Source organism: Equus quagga, chromosome 2, assembly GCF_021613505.1.
Source record: "Equus quagga isolate Etosha38 chromosome 2, UCLA_HA_Equagga_1.0, whole genome shotgun sequence".
In the NCBI taxonomy this organism is placed as follows: Eukaryota; Metazoa; Chordata; class Mammalia; order Perissodactyla; family Equidae; genus Equus; species Equus quagga.
Genome location: NC_060268.1, coordinates 61,358,127 through 61,382,147, shown reverse-complemented (window position 1 = coordinate 61,382,147; position 24,021 = coordinate 61,358,127). Strand labels below are relative to the sequence as shown.

At 47.9% G+C, this 24,021-nt stretch overlaps 2 protein-coding genes across 4 annotated transcripts in view; one reads left to right on the top strand and one right to left on the bottom strand.

Moving 5' to 3' along the window:
- Positions 1-2,331: 2,331 nt before the first annotated feature.
- CALML4 (calmodulin like 4) lies at positions 2,332-15,150 on the top strand. 2 transcript variants are annotated; one of them, XM_046654740.1, is made up of 6 exons: positions 2,332-2,427; positions 3,097-3,831; positions 3,934-3,964; positions 10,050-10,190; positions 11,807-11,995; positions 14,846-15,150. In XM_046654740.1, exons 2-6 carry the CDS (start codon positions 3,697-3,699, stop codon positions 14,941-14,943), a joined length of 594 nt encoding a protein of 197 aa, XP_046510696.1. In that variant the 5' UTR covers positions 2,332-2,427; positions 3,097-3,696; the 3' UTR covers positions 14,944-15,150. The 2 variants fall into 2 exon arrangements, with proteins under 2 accessions (XP_046510696.1, XP_046510695.1); XM_046654739.1 differs by lacking the exon at positions 2,332-2,427 and having other exon boundaries at positions 2,882-3,831.
- Positions 15,151-21,085: 5,935 nt separating this feature from the next.
- The window catches only part of PIAS1 (protein inhibitor of activated STAT 1), a 112,671-nt gene continuing 109,735 nt past the window's right edge, over positions 21,086-24,021 (bottom strand). The window contains exons 13-14 of one of the 2 annotated variants that reach the window (XM_046653708.1): positions 22,415-22,452; positions 21,086-21,799 (exon numbers count right to left, since the gene is read on the bottom strand). In XM_046653708.1, the coding sequence (XP_046509664.1) occupies positions 21,506-21,799; positions 22,415-22,452 (332 nt within the window). In that variant the 3' untranslated portion in view covers positions 21,086-21,505. Of the gene's footprint in view, positions 21,994-22,414; positions 22,453-24,021 lie in introns of both variants that reach the window. The other variant, XM_046653709.1, reaches the window with a different exon arrangement.

Here is a 24,021-nt window from a genome sequence, read left to right as displayed (position 1 = left end):
GACTGCTGCTTACTTTGGGTGTGAATTTGGGAAGGTGGGAGGTCCTTGGAGCAGGACAGAGAGTGGCTAGTCTGGGGTCCAGGCAGGAGTCCTGGGCAGACCCCAAGGGCCCACTCAGCCCCGTCTGGCCGAGAGCCACTGCCCACTGGCCCTTCATAACAGTAGAATCCTGGGGTTGGGGGGAGTGGCAAGAAGGGCTCTTTTTAAAGGAGTCTGGGGGCTACAGGAGTTGGGGGGCCAAGCTAAGGCGTCTCCAGACCTGCCCTTGGAAGAGGTCACGTCGAGCCTCCCAGCTGTGCTGTCAGCCCCTTCCAGAGGCTGAAGCAGAGAGGGTGCCCTCTGGGGGAAGGTGGGGTGGCTGGTTTGTTGGAGGTTGGCACTCAGCCTTGGGTAACCACTTGATTCCTTAGGGCCTCTGCTATTGATATGCGTCTCAGCCTCACCAGAAGCCACCAGAGACTTACTGGGTGACTATTATCAGACAACACAGGAGGGGACAGGAGACACTTGCACTGTCATAGGCTGTGTGTCCCCACCTGCCCAGCAACATCATTTGATTCCTTCCTTACCTCGCTCCAAACCCCTGTGCTGGGCCCGTTCTCCACAGAAGGACTTAATGGATGTCTTATGGGCAGAGGTGGGCCTGGTTGTGGGGGGCCTGAAGCTTATGAAATTTGGGGGGCCTTGATAAGAAAACAGTAGAGCCAGCCCAGATGGCCTAGTGGTTAAAGTTCTGCACTCTCCACCTTGGCGGCCCGGGTTCATTTCTTGGTCATGGAACAAAACCACCGTCTGTCAGCTGCCATGCTGTGGTGGCGGCTCACATAGAAGAACTAGAAGGACTTACAACTAGGATCTACAACCATGCACTGGGCTTTGGGGAGAAAAAAAAGAAAAGGAAGATAGCAACAGAGGTTAACTCAGGGTGAGTATTTCCCTGCCAAAAAAAAAGTTAAAAAAGAAAACAGTCCAAAAAGATGAATAAAAAATTAGGTATGAAAGTGAATATTTACAATGGAAAAGAAATCACAGCAAATAGAGCCTTGGAGATTTCCTTCCCTCTTGACCAAGACCCTTTTGGGTAGTTGCTGGAAATGTCTCCCCAGAAATACTTCTTAATTGCAACCTGGCTTCACCTCACAGCCATTGTTCTCAAGGTGTGGCCTCACTGGCAGCAGCAGGACCGCAGAGGAAAATGCAAATCCTCGTCCCCTTCCGCCTGCTGAATCAGAACCTCCAGGTGAACAAAGTCTCGGGCCCCGAGTGGTATCAGAGATGGTGTTTTCTCACGTTGGGCTGACGCGTGGCGCACACAGCAGAGTGAGGCACACAGCTTGAGGGGTTTTTGTACAGTGAACCTGACATCCCACCACCCCTGTGGGTGAGACCCCTAAAAACACGAAGGAGGTGGCAAGCTGGGATGCCTTTGGGGGCACACAGCCCCAAACCCCAGCACACGCCAGCCTTTGCTGTCAGTAGCGTTTGAGTGGATTCCAACTCTTAGCGACCCTGTGTATAGCGGAACAGAAGCCTGCCTGCTCCTTTTCTGCACCATCCTCTCACCCCCCAGCACAATATCAGACGATGTTCTTCTGCTATTCACATGGTTTTGGTGGCCAGTTTTTTTTCACAAGTGGGTGGCCAGGTCCTTCTTCCTAGTCTGTCTAGTCTGGAAGCTCCACTGTAATTTGTCCACCATGGGTGACCCTGCTGGTATTTGAAATACCAGGGGCACAGCTTTCAGCAGCACAGCAACACGCGGCTGCCACAGTGTGACAGCTGACAGACGGGTGGTGGGCTTCCCTGGCCAGGAAACGAACCTGGGCTGTGGTGGTGAGAGCGTCAAATCTTAACCACTAGACCACCAGGGCTGGCCACGTACTGACCCAAAGCCAAGGAAATAGCTTCTCTCGGGGCCGGCTCCGTGGCCGAGTGGTTAAGTTCGCACGCTCTGCTGCGGCGGCCCAGGTTTCGGATCCTGGCCGTGGACATGGCACCACTGGTCAGGCCACGTTGAGGCAGCGTCCCACATCCCACAACTAGAAGGATGTGCAACTAAGATATACAACTGTGTACAGGCGGGGGTTGGGGAGATAAAGCAGAAAAAAAAAAAGATTGGCAACAGTTGTTAGCCCAGATGCCAATCTTAAAAAAGAAAAATAGCTTCTCTCCCCCTTGAGCCCCTCCCAAACACAGGGTGATTTGGAGCGGGAGCTTCGCCCTGGCTCCTCCCAGGTCCCCCACAAGCCTCACCTCTACAGCCCCCACACTTCCAAGGCCCCGCCTGACTTTCCTTCACTTCTTCTCCCCCAAGGCTGTGTGGAGAACCTCTCTTCCTCCCTTGTACCCTGGCCAGCCCTTCCTTTTCTCAGCCCCACGGAGAGGCCTCAGAATCCTCCGGCTGAAATTCTCTGGGTCTAGAAACAGGTATGAAGGGGTGACGCAGGAGACACGATTTGGGGGGGAAGAGAACCTTCCACGTGGAGGTGATTAGGAAAGGAGGGAGGCAGAATGGACCAAAGGCAGGCTCCGCCCGTCACGTGCCTTGTACAAATTAGCAAGAGGTCCCTTTTCTTCTGGGCACGTGCGGCCCCTCCCAGGACCCACGGGTCACCTGAGCCAGGAGCCCTTGTGTAGGGCACAACCTGTGCGGCCATACAAGCCGGTCTTACCAAAGTGGGCGGAGCCTGGATTGGAGCCCCACAGACAAGGCGGCGGCGAGCTGTGGACAGGGAGGTGGAGGGCGAGAACCCAGCGGGCCATGGCAGCAGCTCTAGGGAACGCCCCACCCTACCCTCACTTCCGGGGTCAGGAGGGCGCACAAACCACTGAGGAAACTGGAGGAGGCGGTTTCTGCGGAAGGGGTGGGGGCTGCGGTGGGGAGAACAGGGAGAGGAAGAGAAGGAGCCTTCCTGGCCCGGGAAAGAAACCTAAGAGGCCTCCCTGCGAGCCCCTGGGCAGCCGGCTGTGCGGCCTGAGACCCCGGCGCAGGCACCCACCCGACCCCTACCGCCACCCCCAGGGTCCCCGGAGGGGGCAGGGAATTGACACATGTTGAGAACCGACTGTGCGCTGGCCCTTTGATTCTCTCAACAGCCCTGTGATGAGGCCTGGCGAGGAAACTGAGGCTCAGAGCGGTGAAATGATGCCCCAAGGCCACTCAGCACACGGACGTGAGGGGAAGGACTGAATCCAGCCTGTGAGCACCAAAGCCTGTGTCCCCACTACATACTGCACCCCAAGGCTTTGTCGGTGGAGGCGTCTGTCCCGGGGCCGTGCCCTGGCAGCGGGGTTTCCTTCCCAGCTGCAAGACGGTGTGTGATGAGCCTTTGATAAGACAGTGTGCAAAGGGCCCGACACATAGTAGGAGCTTGTCAGCTTTCCATCTTAGTCCCAGGAGAGAAAGAAAGGCCCCCTAAGGCCCAGGGCAGGGGCCAGGAGCAGCCCCGCCCCGGGCCCCCTTTCTCTGTGTCACCGATCTCCTCTCCGTGTCCACGGAGGGCTCCCAGGAAGGAACAAGGACGCTTATCCGCTTGCTACAGAGCCTCAGCTTGCCGATGCAGGAGTGGTCCGGGGGGAGCCCTTCTGCAGCCCCGTTTTCTCAAACTCCAACCTGCTGCTTGGCCCAGGCGGTGGCCGGGGCATCAGCTGTGCACGGAAGCTGGAATCTGACCCCTGGCGTTGGGCCTGGTCTCCATGGCAGCCGCGGATTTATTACTGGGGCCTCCACCCAGCTTGGCGGACTTTCGACTTGAAGCCGGGAGGAAGGGGAACCGGGAAGGCGCTTCTGGGAGCAGCGAGCCCAGGGTGGCAGCCAGAGGCTCCACGATGGTAATGGAGGGTCTGTGTCACCCCGCTCGGCTGACCCGGGATGGGGGAGGGAGGGGCGCCTTCACGAGGCCCTCCCTGACTGTTTTCCTCTCTCTGCTGCAGGCCAAGTTTCTTTCCCAGGACCAAATTAATGGTAGGTTGGGTTTGCTCCTTAATTAGCAACTCACAGCAAAATATGGGTCTCATTAGGCAATTTGCTCTGCTCGTTTTTTTTGTTGGTGGGAAGGAAGACGGCTGGTGGGAGAGCTGGGCCCACCCACAGGCAAGGGGCCGGCTCTGCGGGGGGAGGGGGTGGGGTAATGCTCCGAGGTAGAAATGTTGGTAATACATGTGGCAGTGTGACTGACACATGATGGGGTGGGAGGTGAGAGGAGAGCTCGCTAAGTTTTTCCTCCAGAACCTGACAGATGGATTTGGGGGCGGATGGGAATAGGAGATGGCGAGAGACACCATTAACTGGCTATGGCCAAGGGCCAAACAAAAGAAGGGAGCTTTGGGCTGAGATAGAGAGAAGAGCCCAGGTCTGCACCCCCAGGCACGATACTTCTGCTCTCTGGGCCTCAGTCTCCCCATCTGTAAAGTGGAGGCATCAGCTTAGGTGGTCTCTGAGGTCCCTCTGCCCTGACATCAAGCCTACTTTTGGTGTTCGGAGCACTTTATTCCGAGTCCCCTAACCTGCTAGCCCCCAAGCAGGCTTCAGTTTCACACAGTGCATTGTTCTCTTTCCAAAGGCCAAGGGGAAAGAATTGGGTTACCCAGAACTCAGGGGCCCAGCTGTGGACCAGGAGAGGCTCAACAGAGCCCAGGTGGGCTCAGGGTTACTTGGGCAGGGATTCCAGAGTTCTCGGCACCCAGAGCTTGGTCTAGAAGGGAGAGTAGGTGAGCGAGTTGCAGGCTCCAGGTGGGCACCTCCGCATAGACCCCTTGATATCCTCACGCCAAGAGGAGGGCCAGAGCAGGGACGTTTAAAACACCAGGCCCAGGGTAGGGGCCTCTCCTGCCCAGGTCTCAAGGCAGGACTGAGTGGGTCTCAGGGCTGGAGTCTACCTGTCAGCCTCAGTGTCCCCCGACCCACGCCTGGTTCTGAGGTCCCCTGGCCCTCCCTCCCGGGGCCCCTGAAGACCTCGGAAGGGAAGAAGGTAAGCATCCCTTTGTATCCCAGTATCTGACATCAAGAAAGTGGCTGATGAAGGACTGGGCAGGGGCGGCCTGCTCAAGTGGGAAGAACAGGGGCCTCAGAGGCCGCGGGCCTGGGATCCACTCACCCTGAGCCTCAGTTTTCTCATCTGTCAAGTGGGGGTGACACTCCCTCCCCAGGCTGTTGTGAGCAAGGGACAAAGAAGGTGATGTCAGTCATGCACCTGACTCTGGGTCATGGAGCTCTGTGCTGGGGCCAGCCTGCTCTAGCTAGCGCAAGCCCGGTGGTACAGTTTTAGGAATTTTGCGAGCTGATTGTTAAAATTAGTCATTATTACATAACGTAAAATCAAACAATATTCCAATCCTGCATCTATACAAAAAAAAAAAGTCCTATTGCAATCAGCAGTGCTGAAGATTTGAAAGAGGCTTTGGTTTAATGAATATAATTTGTACAAGGGTGAGAAATAGTTTAACAGAAGATCACTTAGGAGATTTAATTACAATATTCATTCATTAGGAAAAGAGGTGCATTCTTTGGCATGCAACGTCATTGGGCAAATCATGATTGAATCAAAACTATAGGTTGGCGGGCTGGCCTGGTGGCGCAGTGGTTAAGTTCGCATGTTCTGCTTCCAAGGCCCAGGGTTCGTGGGTTCGGATGCCGAGTGTGGACCTACACACCGCTTGGCAGGCCGTGCTGTGGTAGGCGTCCCCCACATAAAGTAGAGGAAGGTGGGCACGGATGTTCGCTCAGGGCCAGCCTTCCTCAGCAAAAAGAGGAGGGCTGGCAACAGTTAGCTCAGGGCTAATCTTCCTAAAAAAAAAAAAGAAAATTGAAAACTGTAGGTTGGCAACAGATACAACTCGCTTGTGATCATCAATTGGCTAGATGGAATTTATAATGCAGAATATTGCATATTTTATTATTTGTGAATTGCGTGCTACACATCCCTTATGTCTATAAAATTTATAATAAACTCATATACATGTGTCATCAGAGCCAGGTGTTAAACCTTCGACAGCCCATTATCCCAGGCCCCAGGGAGAGCTCTTTCTTGCCCCGGAGTATTTGCATCTTGAAAGGGAAGACCTAGCAAGAATTTTTTTTTTTTATCTTTTTTTTTTAATTAAGGTTATAAAAGTTAACATCCTTGTGAAATTACAGTTGTACATTATTATTAGTCATGTTGTAGGTACACCACTTCACCCCTAGTGCCCTCCCCCCACCCTCTTTTCCCCTGGCAACCACCGATCAGTTCTCTTTGTCCATATGTTAACTACCACCTATGAGTGGAGTCATACAGAGTTCATCTTTCTCTGTTATTACTCAATATAATACCCTCAAGGTCCATCCATGTTGTTGTGAGTGGGACGACTTTGTCCTTTTTTATAGCTGAGTAGTATTCCATTGTATATATATACCACATCTTCTTTATCCAGTCATCAGTTGCTGGGTACTTAGGTTGGTTCCATGACTTGGCTATTGTGAATAATGCTGTGATGAACATAGGGATGCATGGAACTTTTGGAATTGCTGATTTCAGGTTCTTAGGATAGATACCCAGTAGTGGGATGGCTGGGTCATAAGGTATTTCTATTCTTAACTTTTTGAGGAATCTCCATACTGTTTTCCATAGTGGCTGCCCCAGTTTGCATTCCCACCAACAGTGTATGAGGGTTCCCTTTTCTCCACAGCCTCTCCAACATTTGTCACTCTTGGTTTTGGATATTTTTGCCATTCTAACAGATGTAAGGTGATATCTTAGTGTAGTTTTGATTTGCATTTCCCTGATGATTAGTGATGATGAGCATCTTTTCATGTGTCTATTGGCCATCCGTATATCTTCTTTGGAGAAATGTCTGTTCATGTCCCCTGCCCATTTTGTAATTGGGTTATTTGATTTCTTATTGTTGAGTTGTGTGAGTTCTTTGTATATTACGGAGATTAACCCTTTGTCGGATAAATAACTTGTGAATATTTTTTCCCAATTAGTGGGCTGTTTTTTTGTTTCAATCCTGTTTTCCCTTGCCTTGAAGAAGCTCTTTAGTCTGATGAAGTCCCATTTGTTTATTCTTTCTATTGTTTCCCTCATGTGAGGGGTTATGGTATCTGAAAAGATTCTTTTGAAGCTGATGTCAAAGAGTGTGCTGCCGATATTCTCTTCTAGCAGACTTATTGTTTCAGGCCTAATCTTTAGGTCTTTGATCCATTTTGAGTTTATTTTAGTAAATGGTGAAAAAGAATGGTTGATTTTCATTCTTTTACATGTGGCTGTCCAGTTTTCCCAGCACCATTTGTTGAAGAGACTTTCTTTCCTCCATTGTAGGCCCTCAGCTCCTCTGTCAAAGATTAGCTGTCCATAGATGTGTGGTTTTATTTCTGGGCTTTCAATTCTGTTCCATTGATCTCTGCATCTGTTTTTGTACCAGTACCATCTAGCAAGAATTTTTAATCCAATTCATTTAACCCAATTTATTCTGTCATTCAACAAATATATGAGTCCTTTCTTCCTGCCAGCCCACTTCTAGACATTCAGGATGCAGCAGAGAACACAATAGCCAAATCCCGGCCCTCTTGGGGGGTCACATTCCAGGGAGGGGAGCAACAAAGGAAAGCAGTAAAATATATAGGATGCTAGATGGCCGACCTATCAGGAGAGAAGGCCGGAAGGGGACAGGAGGTGTGCGGGGCTGGGTGGATGGAGAGAACAGCCCAGTCTTCTTGTTCCAGTGCTGGAATTACAAGTTCAGATCTGGCTGCCCAGGACCTTAAATGGTGTGTTTGTCAGGTAGGAAGACACAGTGTGCTCTATGTAGCAGTTCGTTAGGAAGTGGGCCTCCGTTTGACCCCGGCCCTGCTGATGTCAGAGGCCACGCGCCCCAGGTCCTGATGCAGGGCACGTGGGAGGGGGCAGTTTGCCCACCTGTAGTTCCAGGCCCCCAGGGTGGGATGGCCACCTTCTAGCACAACCGTCCTAGGACAAGGCCTCAGGAGGGCAGTGGGCCCACTCCTCGCCCAGGCGCAAACCCAGACAAAAGACAAGGTGGGGCACCCTTGAGAGGTCCCCAGGAGGGACACAGTGGGGGAGAGCTGAATTTAAGCCCTGCATGCACAGTGGCCCCCCTCTGTCCCCCTGATGTTAGGTGATGGCTCCGCTGGTGCTGGTTCCTCTTGGAAAGAATTGGGTTTTGCAGAAACCAAAGTGGGGTCTTAGGCCAGGCCCTGACCTGCTGACCCTGGGCCACTCCAGCCCCTGCCACTGGGTCCTGTCTGTGGTCTGCCCCTCCTGAAGCCCAGGCTCTGGAATCTTTGAAACTAGAAGGGGGAGGGGCTTCCCCTTCAAACTCTCCACCAGCACAAAGGCAGCAAATTGTCTCTAAACCCCATTGGGCCGGCTGGCCTTTTGTTTCTTGGTGAAGAAGATTGTCTCTAAGCTAACATCTATGCCAGTCTTCCACTATTTTGTATGTGGGGTGCTGCCACAGCATGGCTTGATGAGCAGTGCATAGGTCTGCACCTGGGATCCAAACCCGCAAACCCTGGGCGATGGAAGCGGAGCACACAAAACAAACCACTATGCCATTGGGCCAGCCCTGGCCGACCTTTTATTAGCAACCCCCCCTGCACTCCTAGGCTGCCAGGAGAGGCCTTGTCTAGGGAATAGGAAGGGGCCCTAGGCCTGGTTTGGGGGGGCAGGGGGTCATTGGGGGTTTCCTCCCTCCCTTCGCCCACTCTGCTGCCCTCTGCCTGGGAATCGAGGATCCAGTGTGGCCTTGGGCAGAGCTCGCCTCAGGAGCAAGGCTGCCCAGGGGAGGTGCTCAGCTGCCTCAGCCCTCACTGCCTCATCTGCACAATGGGAACAATAAAGGGACACAGCAGAGGGCACTCAAGATTACACAAGGGCCTGGGGCAAAGTGCTCAGTAGTGTGAGCTGTCCTTGTTGTTTTTGTTGTTGTTATGAGCTAAGGGGCTGCTGGTCCCGGCCTCCGAGGAACCACCTTGGTGGTGTGAGAAGCAGCAGAGAGCAGGGTGCTGAGATGCCCCCGTGCAGGCCCCGCAGGTCCCCAGATGGGACTCAAGCAGCAGCTCCACCCTGTGGGCCTCGGGGACTAAAGGGGAGTCTCCAGGGAGCTTTTGACGTGTTCTGATGGCAGCCCCACCCTGGTCAGAATCTCTGGGTGGGTGTCGGGGGGCTGGGGGGATGTCCTGTTATCTTGGGGAGCTCCCAGCTGGCCTCCGTGCCTGCAGGGCTGGGAGGCGGGGATGGAGATGCAGGGGGATGCTGAGCTCCGCTGGGCCATGAGACTGTGGATCTGGAGGCTTAGCTCTGGCAGCCATTTCATCTCCACCAAGGGAGAAAGGGTTTGGGAGACCAGCATGCCAGATCCCATCAGAGCGCAGTACCCCTTGATGTCCCCGAGGACAGGCCAGGCCTTGTGTCAGAGGGCAGCTTGAGAGTTCAGCAGCCTGCAGGCTAGGGGCTGGAGCAATGGACTGAGAAGTGCCCGCAGTTGTGATAATAACTGTTACCACATACGAGAGCCACTCTCTGCCATGTCCTCCCAGAGGGGATTTCTGGTCCTCTCAGTAACCCAGGGGCATTATTATTCCCCTTTTCCACATAAATGGTCTTTGCTAAAGTCCCCTGGGCGTCTGGTCTCCCTGGCCTGAGAGAGCCTTCCTGTGGTTTTCCTCGGTTGTGGGAGGGGAGAGAAGGGAGAGAAGGAGAAGGAAGGAGGAAGGAGCAGGAAGGGGGAGAGAGGGAGGAGGCAAGGGGAATAGGGTTGCTAGAGGAAATACAGGGCACCCAGTTAAATCTGAATTCCAGATACACACACTTTTTTTTGATGAGTATATCCCAGGCAAAATTTTGGACATACTTATACTAAAAACGTATTCATTGTTTATCTGAAATTCAATTTAAATTGGCAGTTCTGTATTTTTATTTGCCAAATCTGGCAAGCCTAGGAGGGAGGAGGAGAGGCGGAGGGAGCAGAGGGAGGAGGGAGAGGTCTGGGCCGGTGGCGCGCGGGTGGAGAGCGAATGATTCTCCCAATTCTCCCTCTGGGCCGTGCAGACTACAAGGAATGCTTCTCCCTGTACGACAAGCAGCAGCGGGGCAAGATAAAAGCCACTGACCTCCTGCTGGTGATGCGGTGCCTGGGGGCCAGCCCGACGCCGGGGGAGGTGCAGCGGCACCTGCAGACGCACGGGCTGGGTGAGTGCGCCGGTGGGCGGGCGCGGAGCCCGGCGCTGGGGAAGCAGCCGCCTGGGCTGGTGGGTGGGCCTGGAGCCGGCAGCTGTGGTCCTGCCCAGGGGCCCGGCCGTGGGGTGTGAAGAGCTGGGAAGTTTGAGGAGTGTGCAGAGCTCACTGGCTCCTGCATCGCTCGGCTGCCATGAGTCCTCATGGCCATCGCTGACACCCCCTCTCCCAGAGGACCCTGGGGTCGCGGCATTCCACGAGGTTAGCGCAAACCCGCAGTGAAGGCAGTGCCCACGGCCATCCCCGTGTTGTTCCGACAGAACAGTTTCCCTGGATGGAGGATTTGTCCTGTGCTCGGCTCAACTCCTATGAAGTAGGCGCTACCCGAGTCCCTGCTTACAGGTAGAGGTCAAGGTTCAGAGTCGTTAGGTACCTGGCCCGAGTGCTTAATTAAGCCAGTGGAACTCAATTTTCTAATTTCAAAGACTGACCTAAAAGCGACACGATACTGTGAGAAAAAATGTGGAGGGAAACCCACCCAAAACTTCCCAAGAGGTTCTCTCTGGTCATGGGGTTATGGGTGATTTTCATTCCCTTTATTGTTGTTTCCTGTTTTTGACAAGGGGAACATATAGGACTTTTATAACCAGAAACAAACAAGTTGTGTTTTTTTTTTTGAGAAGAGAAAGGGAGGGGTGTCAGAGGCTGCGGTGGCTGTTTGCATTGGTAGCTTAGGAAGGAAAGACAGGCCCAGAGGAAGGGGGCAGCCTGGAAAGAGCAGTTGACCTGGAGCCCAGAGGCGACTTCTCAGTCTCTGGACCTCAGTTTCCTCCTCTCGGATGGGTCCACCACCTGCCAGGGTTGTCCTGAGGTCCCGTCAGAGCGAGCCTGCAGCAGTGCTGGGAGCCGCTCCTGGCGCAGGCCTGGCGGGCTGGGGCGGGCCTCCGGAGGCTGGAGCCCGCTGGTGGGGCGTTCAGCAACTGAGATCCCCACTTCCAGCTGCGAAGGGGTGGTGGTTTCCTTTGGTTTCTGTCTCCTCCAAACAGGAAGTTGTGGCCAGGGGAAGCTCTTTCCTGCAGTTGTAGCCTGGCCAGGTCCCCAGGCTAGCTCGGAGGAGGGGCACAGACTGGGCAGCCTAGGGTGGAGGCTGCAGTGAGAGGAAAGACAGGTGAACAGCCCAGCTGGGACTGGCGCTGGAGGCCCCCAGTGGGGTCACCCGTTTATCTTGGTGGATGTGCTGCAGTGGCCGCCAAGGGGGATGGACACAAAGATGTACTTCCCTCTAATTCAGGGCAGGAGAGAAGCAGCCAGAAGAGAGCAAAGGAGGTGGTACTCCATCCTGATCTGACCACTCTCTGTGAAATGACTCCACACTCTGAGCTGCTGCCTCCTTCGTGGGCAAAATGAGATGATGGTCTCTGAGGATTGTTGGGAGGATTAAATGAAGTGTATCCGTGGTGGGAACTCAGAGGGCTGTAGCCTCTTCACCATGACCTGTGCCACCATCATGACGCCTCTTGAATTAGGTGGCCTTTGAGCTGGTCATGAAGGCTTGGGCAGAAGGCCAGTTGGCTTCCCCAAGCAGAGCCTTTTCCTCCCTGCTCACTCTGCTGTGTTTGGGGGTTTCCTAGACAGAAATGGAGAGCTGGATTTCTCCACTTTCCTGACCATTATGCACATGCAAATCAAACAAGAGGACCCAAAGAAAGAAATTCTATTGGCCATGTTGATGGCAGACAAGGAGAAGAAAGGCTACATCATGGCGTCCGAGCTGCGGTCAAAACTCATGCAACTTGGGGAGAAGCTCACCCACAAGGAAGGTAATGGCCTGGGTCCATCTATCCCAGTAGCAGGAGAGGATTAGGGAGTTGGGGGGAGGACAGCAAAGCCCAATCCATGCCACCAGGATTGTGCAGATACCACATTTGATGCGTTCTCTGGAGGCTGCAACTGGATGTCGGTTGAGGTGGGTGAACTCTGGACTGGAGCCCGGGGGAGAACTAAGGGGCTTTGGGGTTGGCTGACAGTGGAGAAGTCAGCAGGGAGAAGGAACGGCCTGGGGAAACCCAGCTAGGGTCCACTTGGGCATCACTCTGTTTAAACTTTCACTGTGGGCCAACATTTACTGCTTATGGCACCCCTGGGAGCACTAGTGCCCCCCTTATACTGATAAACAGGTGAAGTGTGGGGCTTACAAGTAGTCATGCTAGGAGCCGAATGCAGGTCAGTTAGACACTTGCCCGCCCCTAGCCCATCTCAGGCTCGTCTCCTCCCCACAACTGTCTTCTGAATTTGCTGCTGATGCCAAGAGTTTCCAAACTCATGTGCTACATTGGCCCCTTTCCTCATGGCTCAGCCAGCACTAGGAGCTCTTCCAGAAGGGGTGTCCATGGTGGTCTTTGCCGGGACTGCTGGTCACAGAACCCTACCAGGGGGCCTTTGTCTCGCACCTTCCAGCAGCCCAGCATGCCTTCCTGCCTCAGAGCAGGACCAGCAGCCTGGGTCTTCTGGGAAAGCCCTTTATACATGGGAAAGGGCGACCTCAGTGCTGGGCCATTTGCCTGTGTTCTTCCAGCCTGCCTGGCTAACCGGTTCCTCGGCCCTGCCCCAGCTGCCGCAAGTTGCTGCCGGAGTCCACACCCACCAACCCAAGAGGCCGGGATTTCTAGTTAGGCCCCTGGGCTTGTCTGTAGTTGGGATGGGAGGGCTGGTGTAGGACATAAGTGGGTGGAGGAAAAAGGCTTCAATGATGATGGGCCTTTAGCCTTGGGTTAAGTCACAACAGATCAGTGGAGAGGTTACAAGGTTGTGGTTTGAATTAGACTTGAATCCTGGCTCCCCCTCCTTCTGGGGGCCCTCAGATGAGTTTCTTAACCTCTCTCACCCTCCTCAGTTTTCTCCTTGGGAAATGAGGTTACAGCAGACAATCGCTCAGGTCCCTCCAAGAGCTAACATTCTATGAAGCAGTCTGCTTGGACTTTATCTGCAGTCACAAAGGCACAGCGCAAAGCATTTACAAACAGCGCTCCAGAAGGCAGATGCCACGCGCTCTCCCCACTGTTTCAGGCTAGCAGCTCTCACCAGCTCAGCTTTCACCGTGGCTGCTTTACGTGAATGGGGAAACAGGCTCTCCTTCCCTCCCAGACTCTGAGGACACCGCTTGGCCTTTTATGTATCAGGTGGAGAGTTAGCCGAGAGGGCCAGCTGGGGCCTTCGTTCTTACAGTTAATGATCTCTGGCTAAAGCAATACCACAGCCCCTAAACCCACGCATCTCTCATTTGTTTAACCATTAAAGAAACTAGCAATGTGTCCCAGACAGGCAGGGAGGCCGATTTCCCTTCCTCTTGCTGTGGGAGACAGAAAGATGATACTAGAAGTAGGAATCCTTTACCTTGGGTGATTGAAAGAAAACCTTTAATTTTATTACAAAGCATCCTTGGAGCAGCTGGAGACGGCTGCTGGGAAGGCCTCCCTTCCGAGGCCTGGGAAAGGCTGACTTTTGCAGCCCGGTCCTTTATGGGTTCACAGAGGGAAGTGCCATTCTACCCGGAAGCCATCATCAGGACCCGGCACCGGGCTAAGAGGTGCTGCCCCTCTTCTGGACCAGAGGAGGCTGCAGTGGTTGGCACTGGAGCGGGCGTTGGACCTGTCCACAGGGACAGTTTTAATCAAGTGGCTGTGGGTAGAAGCTTCCCCGTGAAATAAGACAAATTACAGTCTCCTCCACCTTCTAAAAAGACTCAGAACTGCCATCAGCTCAGGCACGGAGTACAGGAATTGCATTCAGAGGACGGTGAAGCAGAGACTCACGGGGTATTCTCCAACTGCCCAGAATTATGTGTTGATGTCCAGGGGCAGCGAGGTTAACACAGGGCTGTGAGACGGTTTTGCATGACAGTGAGGATGGTCCAAAGAGCCAAAGATGGGTTGGCCCCGAGGGGCCACTGTGGAGATGTGTGAGCTGAGAAGGCTTTTCTTGCCAACGCCTGGGACAAGCTAGTATTTTGTCTCAGGAATCCAGAACCAGAAGAAACAAGCAAATGTGATTTTTTTTGAGCAATGTCAGAGAACAATGGCAGTTTTGTACACTTTAACTTTAGACAGAGTTGAATTTATTTTCTCTCATACTACCTCCACTCCCAAAACACACACTTTAAAAAAAAGAGGTGATGGTGGCAGACACCACTTGTCGCTAAGTCCCCTCTTGGGGTGGGGGTGGTAGGGAATGCCGAAGTGGGGAGGAAGGCAGGCCGGCCAGGGCAGGCCAAGCCTGGGCTGGTGGAGGTTGTCTGCCTGCCGGGAGTCTGAGAGGGTGGGCTGTGGAAGGCAAAATCCATGCCAAAGGTTTCTGGAAGTATAGGCACAGGGATCAGATATTTTCTACAAAACAAAGCAAAACAAAGCACAAGGTGGCTGCAGTGACTGAATGCTCCTCACCAGTACCTGCCCCAGCCCCTGCAGAAAGCCCGATTAACTCAAAATGGAATCTGGGGTCTCCAAGGGGGAAGGGGAATTGTCCTGTTCCATTCACTGCTTTACCTCCCTGTCTACGGGAACAGTCCACGGGACACTCAGGGAAGACCTCTGGAGAGCCCCAGCCCCTAAGAACTCGATGTCCTGTACCGTAACACTAAAGCCAAACTGAAAAATTCATGTGATTTATTGCAGTCGATGAGCTTTTCCGCGAAGCAAATATCGAACCAAATGGCAAAGTGAAGTATGATGAATTTATCCGCAAGATCACGATTCCTGTGCAGGACTACTGAATGAAGAGAACGCAGGAGGGCCTCCTGGGCCTGGAAACGCAGACTGATTGATTTTTAAAAAGCAAAGGGTTCCTTACACTCTAGGGAGATGGCAAACACAGCAGCAAGATGACATTACCCGACTGTGGCAGAGAACTCAGCAATGAAAAGAAATAATTTCAGCCATGGTGTTAGCATGTCTTTAATAAAAGATTTGTATTGATGTTAGTAAGTACATTGGTTGAGCCCTTTACAGCTGGAAAGAGCCTATGATTTGGAGTCGGGCCTGGGTTCCAAGTCCTGACTCTGCCATTTCCCAGCTATGTGACTGGGCAAGTCACTTCACCCCTCAAAGCCTCAGGATCCTCACTAACGTTCGAGTCCTACTTCTTACCTCATGGAGCCTGTTGAGGATGATCTTATATAATGACTTGAAAAGGCCTTTGCAAACTGTAGAGCACTGTGCAATCCTGAGTTGCCATGGTAGTGCTTCTCCTAAAAAGGGCAAGCTACCAAAAGACTATACAGTCACGTGTCGCTTAACCACAAGGATAGTTCTGAGAAATGCGTCGTTGAGCGATTCCGTCGTTGTGCAAACATCATAGAGTGCACTTACACAAACCTAAATGGTATTGTCTTCTACACACCAAGGCTATATGGTACTAATTTTATGGGACCACTGTCACATATCTGGTCCATTGTTGACTGAAATGTCATTATGCAGTGCATGACTATATTCCGTATCTGGGTGCTAGAACCATCTTCCACATTTCCAAGGTAAAGCCAGTGCCAGCTGAGAAATAGCAACAAGCAAAGAGCTAAAACACCAAAAAACAAAAAACTATGGCAACATTTCTTGCAGCACAGGGCCACTTAAATTCTCATTCCCATCTCAACACATGGTAACATAGTTCAGGATATTCATAAAGAGTATAGGGTGAAAACACTCAAAACAAGGCAGCATCAGTTAAGCAGCGGGAAGAGTGATCTGCCTTTACAGCCCACACCGAAGGAAAGCAGATGTGACACGTTGCATTCGGTGAGGCCTTGCAGAGCTTGAGAAGGCCCTTTCGGATGCTCCTGGCAGAATTTTGAACTCTCCACTGGCCTATTATCAGAGAGGCTCACGAGACTGGGTGGTCTTCTCAAGTGGGTCAAATTGCTCGTGGCTTCAAGCCATTTCCCCTGGACTAATGGAAAGTAATAAGGGATCTAACAGGCCATGGCCACGATACAGCAAGAGCCCTGGAAAACAGTAGAAGGGGTATTGGTCTTGCTGGGAGCTCTTGCAGCTCAAGTGGCTTTTTAAGTGAGTTATGTAGTCAAGAGGTGCCAGGCTGGTGCTGCCTGTGCGCTCATCAAATTTGTGGATCCATTGGCAGTGTTAGCACAGCCCTAAAAAGGGCCGGAGTCACACATCAGCATGTTGGGGAAGGGGAGGGGCAGGGCAGAACTCTAAGTAGAGATTTTCATCCTTATATGTATCAAAATTGGGCTCTCTGGGCTGTGGCTTTGTCTAATGGTGCCTTAGTGGCTAAAGCAAAAGAAAACCAAATTAAGGGGGTGGTGTGTCTTTTGGGAGGTTATACAAGACACAAATCTAAGGGCTAGGCACAGGGGAAACTGCAGGGGACAAAACAGTCAGTTTTTAGGCAACTATCTCAGGATGCCATGTGGCTTCTGATCAAACTGAGGTCCTGAGAAAGGAGAGCTCATTTTCCCAACAGTGTAATTGCCAGTGGGGGTGAGCAGGAATTCCTAGGAGCTATAGAGGAGGGTTTTGTGGGGGGCAGGCAGTAAATGGCCCTAACACCAGCTGGGTGAAGTCTTGGGGAGCCTAGGTTCACACAGGGCAGGGGCAGATAGATCCCAGTTTTGTGGGGTCTGAGGTTTCTGCAACTCGGTAGCCTTCTTTAAAAATACAAAAATAGAAATACACGATTGCTAGGGCTGCTCCCAGGACCCTGGAAGAGGCCAGAGCAAGTGAGGGGCCCTGGTCTTAAACTTCATTACGTTCATGGTAAATGGACCTGCGTCCTGCTTGGATGTTGGCACCCTGAGAACTGCTGTATTTCACTTTCAGGCAAAGCTCCCACGTCTAGCCCCACCTCTCTTTTTAACTCATCATGGACATTAGGAAGCAAGTCCTGCACAGCCAATCTGGAATACCAAGGATTAGACAGCAGACACCTGGGATTTAGATGGGACAGGAAAAGGAAGTTCTGGGCTATAATAAATGAGGCTGCTTTCCCTCAAAGGCTTTTTTTGTCTTTGTCACTGAATGGTCCCAGTATAGTTTTAAAGCAAGTTTTATTAATCTCATTTGCCTAACAGGAGTGTGAAGTATAGCTTGCCAAACACACGTAAGCGCTGTGGAGTGCTCATTAGAGCCTGGAGCGCCTCTCCACGGACTCAGTGTTTCTCATTAAGGGTGTTCGGTGGCTAGGATCCTAAGATCTGACGACGTGTTCTTATTTAAACCTCTACCCCAGGAAAGGCTTTTGCACTACCCCACGTCCAGATTTCATGCTCATTCCTGAAATTCCAATTGGTTCATCTAGCACCTAGTATTGTTTACAAAAAAGGCCACAGTGCTTAGTACTCAAATTGCAGATTATTAAAGAGATTTAAAACTAAACAGATACTGTGGTTCATTACAAAGCTGGCCGTATTTCCATAAGAAAGGGGAATGATGGCTGTGTACTCATTACTTACCTCAAAGCATGTTGCAAGACAATTAGTTACCTGTCATGCTTTGAAATCTCTGGATCAAAGGTGCTTTGGAAGCACAGAGCATTATCACTTCTCACAGGGACTGTCCCCTGGTATACCCGGCAGTATATTTTACAGAAGACAAATTAACTGAAGGCTTTTCTTTTATTACATCTAAAGAGCTCTACATAAACAGGTAACATTCAATAGGTAAACAATTTTTTTTCCAATGCATGTAATAAATATTTTCACTTGGTACTTTTATACAAACTGACATTGGCCTACTATACATTTTTAAAAGCCATTTTACTGGTTTGGCATGCGGTATGGAAATTCTAAGAGAGAAAGTTTTAAGGCAATGAATCACAGATTTAAGTTCATGGAATTTATGGTAACTTTTATATCTGTTTATATACATTTCCCCCTTTGTTAATTGAACAATTAACAGCAGCGCACTCTGGGACCCCCAGCTATTCTCCCTCCCTCTTTCTGAAATCTAAGCTTTGTGGTTTTTTAAATTAAAAAACAGAATTCGACAGGTATTGATAAAACAAAATTCTCACTAAAATAATTTCAAATGTGCTTTAAAGTCCTGAAGATCTTGAAGTGTTTTATGTATTTAAAACTGGAATTGTTTAAAAACAATGCTCTTTCCACAATTAATCATTTAAAATTGGGACATATTTTCATTCAATTTCAGATATTTGACTCAAAGGAATCTGCCAAGAAATCACATTTTTCAGAAGCTTAAGTGAATCTTTCCTAAGTCAGTAATAATTAAGAATTGTGATAATGTCTAAACTAATAGAAGTAGAAAAATTTTAATGCTCAAAACAAATTAGTCAACCAAGTGTGGCACGGTTAAGGTTCAGATCGTTTTAAAAAGATGTGTCCAATAATGCCCACAAAATAATTGAAAGCCACTTCAACCCTGCTACTCAAACAGCTATTTTATCAAGGATGTACGTGTGCGTAGCACATACATACATACACGCACATGCACATACAGTACTGTACAGAAACACAAACATATGCACATCTATTATGAAAGACCAAGGCAAGGGGGATGGTGGCAAGCTGCCTAAAGATTCTGACAATCGCTATTTGTCCACAGACAGCATGTCAATGTTGGCATGGGTGGGAGAGTGAGGGTGGGCAAAGGAAAAAAAGAGATGAAATGACTATGCTTTTTTTTTTTTAAACTTAGAAGATAAAGATGCAGTGCATGACTCTATTAATAATTACTATAGATCATGAAAGTCTGATTGACTAATATTGGCCATGAGACCAACAGAGTGATAGCAACTACTAATGCAACATTGTGGAAGATCAACAACTGAAGGAAACAAACTCCTTAGAGTGGAATGAACTAAAATAAAAAGACAACTGAATGGTTAGCTTCTCTTGTGGAGACATGACCAAAGCCACTAGACAGACATTTCTTTCTCCCTATTACCTGTTCTTCCCTTAGGTTGGTATAATGCCGGACACTGAGGGAAACTAACCCTCTCCATTACTGGGCTGAAGAAAGTGGAGGGATGGGTTTTCAACTGGATCATTCAAAGAGTTTGTAATTCAGCATCATACACAAAGTTATTGATCAGAATTTTGAGACCACTAACGACAGAAAAAAAAAGAAACAAAACAATTCATTTTACCTTAGGTATCTGAATTAATAGAAATATCTCCTATTACAATGTGAAATAAGAGGCAACTCCCCACAATTTAAGTAATTTCTATTCCAATCTGAATTTAGACACAAATTGTACTACTAGATATTAGCCTAAGTTAATATGGCAATGAGAGTTCTTAAAGTGTTTACTCACCACAATACCAGATTCATTTAAAAACTCAACTATTTCCTGTTTTAACTGACAAGGAATTTTTTTTATTGCAAATTGTTTAGTGACTATAACTCAGCCATGTATGTGTGGAATACACATGCGTAGGGGAAGACTATAGAACTCACTTGTCACTCACACACACTTGTCTATAAATACATATATACAACACACACATATACATATCAACACCAACTTGTTTTTCAAAATTCAAGTCAACAATTTAGTGGCAGAGAGATGCTGTAAAAACAGGTATTATTTTTAGATGCCACGCCGTCATGAGAACCATTAACTTTATCATACAACTGCAGACACAGCCATCTTGAATTCTACCTGGATTAAAGTAGGTCATTTTGTTACCACTGCAAGGTTTAACATGACCATTTGATACACAAAGGTGGTCCTTCATCAACTCTGAGAACTCTGAGAACCTTACGTTGTAACATAAAAATCCAGTCTGGAAAACTGGTGATTGTTATGCCCCTTCTTTATTTTTTCTGTTAAACCTGCTAAACCTCTGAATCAGCTAAGAAATATTTCCACAGCGTCAGGTATTACCTGAGGAACATAATACCTTCTCTGATGAGGATTTTGGAACATAAGTAGAGCCACTTTTCCTTCCCTCCACACCTCACTCATCTCCTGAAAAACAGTTTTCAGTATATTTACATGTTCCATTATTAATAAGAATAGATCAGACTACTCCATGAATTCTAAAAAAAAAAAAAAAAAAAAAAGATTTTCCTATGTCATGCTTGTCTTTAAAAGGTAAAGAAAAAATAAACAAGATAGCCAGGCTAAGAAAATAAGTACACTCAGAACCAGAGAGTAAACATGACTAAGAATCAAGACCATTTTGAATTTCAACTATTTATCAGAGAGTAGATTTCTACAGATTGACGTGTGGTGCACTGTATTTTCTGAAGCGAATTTACTTTTAGAATAATCGACTTTCTTTCTTTTTTGAGGTGATGTAACCTTACCTCTGTCAGCTGCACAAGACACCCAACAGGGCTTTCTAAGCTATTTTTACTTCCTACTTTGGTATGAAGATCTTACATGAAAACTTGTTACCCTGTGGCCAAAAAAGCAGGTGTTCACAGACTTGGTTTTAATACATAATACTGGCAATCCAAATTTAGAAGAAAGAACTAGACTAAAGTGTATTATTCACAGGTCTGCTAAGCCTACTCGTTACCCAGACAGCTTTATCCCAATCTCTAAAACATATTCTCAGGGGGTATTCAGCAAAAAAGAGCGAATATGTGATGGAGAACATGCAACTGGGATAGTCAATAAAGATGCTCATATGTGAGTTCAAGACCTTCAAAGCACTTTGAAAGAAGCAGGCAACTGATTTATGAACTGAATGCAAACTCGGGAGAAGGAACAGTATGACAGAAAGAGACACACAGACACACACACTGACATACACCCACGAGTTATGTCCTGAAAATACAGAGGGAATGCAGTGGGACAGATGAGATTTATAACTTAAGGCTGGATAAAATATGCACACACACAACAGAATCCAAGTCTGTCATTTTTAGAAAATAGAAATTAAAACTATCTCCCCCAGGCCCCTCCCCACAACAAAGAAAAGCCCACAATTTAAAACTTCAAACATGCAATTCCTTTTCTGTTATTGCAAATAAAATAATGCCATTGAAGTAAAACAAAACCAAAACCAGAGGACAAATGATGAAAAAATTCTTCAGAATCCAGAAAAAAATGAAATGAAGGTGGTTTGTGGGTACTTGTTTTTTTCTTTTTTTCTTTTCTTTCCTTTTTTTGGTTTTTTTTACAAGTGTTTTATCAGACAGGCAGTCTTAGATTTATATACAAAAGTAAAACTGAAAATATAGTTTTGTTCTCTGTACATTTCTTTTAATTTTTTCCCTAAAAAAAGGAAAAAAAACACGCTTGTGTACTTTTCTAAACAGAATAAGGTAAAACATAGCACAAAGTTCTCTTCTTTCTGCCAAGTTCATTTAATCTAGGGTGGGGATGGAGCAGCAGGGGCAAAGGAATCAGTCCAATGAGATAATGTCTGGTATGATGCCGAAGATGGAGGCTGTGTCCGTGCTGCTCCTATTTGCAACGGGGTGGCTGTGGCTCTCCCTTAGGCTGTTGGAGGATACAAGGCTGCTATTACTGCCGCTACTGCTTCCATTGGTGGTTGGCAGAGAAGTACTGCCTCCTGCACTTAACTGATCAAGAAACATCTGTGAGGAGGTATACGGAAAAAACCGAGACGAGTGTAAGAGGTCTTGATCATCTGAAACTGCTGCTGCGGCCGCGGCAAGAAGGGAGGTGTTATAATGCTGGGGAGGGACACAGAAGACAGAACAAAATGCTCATTAGACATCAATAAACTTTCTTGTCAGCAGAACAAAGTCCTAAATTTAATATATTCTGAGTATCTGGTGTTTCTCAAACAATAAAACATTTTGCAAAATCAAATGGCCTTACGTAATGATCACATAATTGATCTTGAGAGGTATTTTTGTATCTGAAACTGGGGGAAAAAAGCAAAATAAAATTTTTATTGTTTTTTGTTTTAATTTGTATTGCAAGCAATTCTTAAAATTCTATTTCCAAAGAGGCACGTGCTCCAAAGCAGCAGTAAAGAGGACAGTCCATACTCTTACTCTTCTGGAAATATTTGGCCAAGAAATTTATCAGTCAATATGACTCACTGCCCTGTTTCCTTATAAAACAATACTAGAAACCAACAAATAGATACTGTTCTTACTATATTCTCAGGCACAGCTGAAACAAAGGGATTTTATTTAAATTCTTAAAACCTTAACAATAATGGGTATGACTATAGTAATCTGAATTTCCTAAGGAAGTTTATTTTCTTTTTCTTGGCTACACATTATAACTAAATATTTTAATATACAATTAAAATAACTAATTTTTTTCATATAACATACCTGATTGTCTCCTGATAAGAAAGGAAAGAAATCTAACCCTGTGGGAGAAAAAATTATTTTAGTTTTGAAAACAAAGAAAAAACCCTCCCAAATACTTGAAAAACAAATACAAATCTTAAATGCTAATTCTAAATTCATTTAGAATTTATTTAAACACGAAGAGTTGAGCTGAAGGTTTTACATATCTCCCATCTCCAGATTACCAGGGCCGAAGTCCAAGCTTCAGCAAGGATCCACCCTCCCTCTGACTCCACTTGTGGGACTCGGGCCAGTGCTGCCCTGTGGATCTAACACTGATCCCTTAAACTGACATAACACTTTTCACCAAATGCTCTCACTGATTCCTCTTAAGTAACCTTTCACTCTACTCTAATTTACTGCTCACAAGCACCCCATGAAATTTGTAATTATTTTTGGCCTCATTCTGTGGATAAGGAAGTTTGAAGTTGAAAGAAGTTAAGCAAGTTGAAGTACACATTTTCTTTTTCTTTCCCAAATTTGCTCACTTGCCACTATCTATAACAGATTCTAACTGAGAGACTCTCCAGTGGCCTTGTGGCGAAGAAGTCTGACTAGAACGATTATAACACGAGGACCTGCAAAATGCATAGCACTGTGGTTCTTGATAGTGAGACCTGGCAGTGAGCTAAGTGAGAAAAAGGGCTGCACTGTCCAATAGAATAGACACTAACCACATGACGTGGTTTCCTCAGATTAAGTAAAATAAAAAATTCAGTTCTTCAGTCACACTAGCCACATTTCAAACGCTCAATATCATATGTACCATACTGGCTGGTAGACATCACATTTCCCTCACTGCAGAAAGTTCTCTTGGATAGAGCTGAAATAAAAATCTACTAAAATCACTAAAAAATCTACTAAAAGTCACTAAAAATCTACTCAACTATCTTAGCTCCCAAGATTCCTTGGGGGGGAGTTGAGTGAAACTTCACTTTGTTTTTGTATTAAATTTTCTACTATGAGCATATATGGATTTTTGCAATAAAAAAGAAAAATGTTCTTAGATTATATGGCTAAATATACAAATTAAATTACAAAAACATATGGGAATAACTAATAATTCTTGATAATGGAAATGATTATTATGAACTCAAAATACATTGTACAAATGAGTATACTGACATTTCAGACTACTTTTAAAAAGAAGAATCAGGCTCACTGGAACAAAAATTAAAACTTTCCAATGTCTCAATTCAGCATTACCTAAAAGACAATACAACATAGTTACCCACAATGCCTGCTGCATTATAACTGGATTCAGGGAACAAAAAATAATTTTCATAAATGTAAGAATTCAAGGCAACATAGTGGAAGTCATCCAAAAACAACTAGACTACTTTGAAACTCACACTGAAAACATTTGAAACATTTGAAACTCCTATCATTGCCCTAGTTTTACCACTGGTAGTAAAACACTGGCTATTGATGAAGATACAAACAAGGAACGGGATGTGTATTTACTTATGACCACAGTACGTATCTCTCTCAGTTCCCTAGGTCCAAGCCCCTGTTTTTTCAATCTTTCAGTTCCTCCTCAGACTCACCCCGAAGAAGACTATATACATCAAAGAAATTCATAATGCTAT

What these genes read in the sequence shown, in the direction of transcription:
- CALML4 (XM_046654740.1), top strand. Translation starts at nt 3,697, where the DNA reads ATGGCAGCCGCGGATTTATTACTGGGGCCTCCACCCAGCTTGGCGGAC. An exon ending in CCTGCAGACGCACGGGCTGG is followed by an intron (nt 10,191 to 11,806) that starts GTGAGTGCGCCG and finishes GGGGTTTCCTAG; the next exon opens with ACAGAAATGGAGAGCTGGAT. An exon ending in GAAGCTCACCCACAAGGAAG is followed by an intron (nt 11,996 to 14,845) that starts GTAATGGCCTGG and finishes GATTTATTGCAG; the next exon opens with TCGATGAGCTTTTCCGCGAA.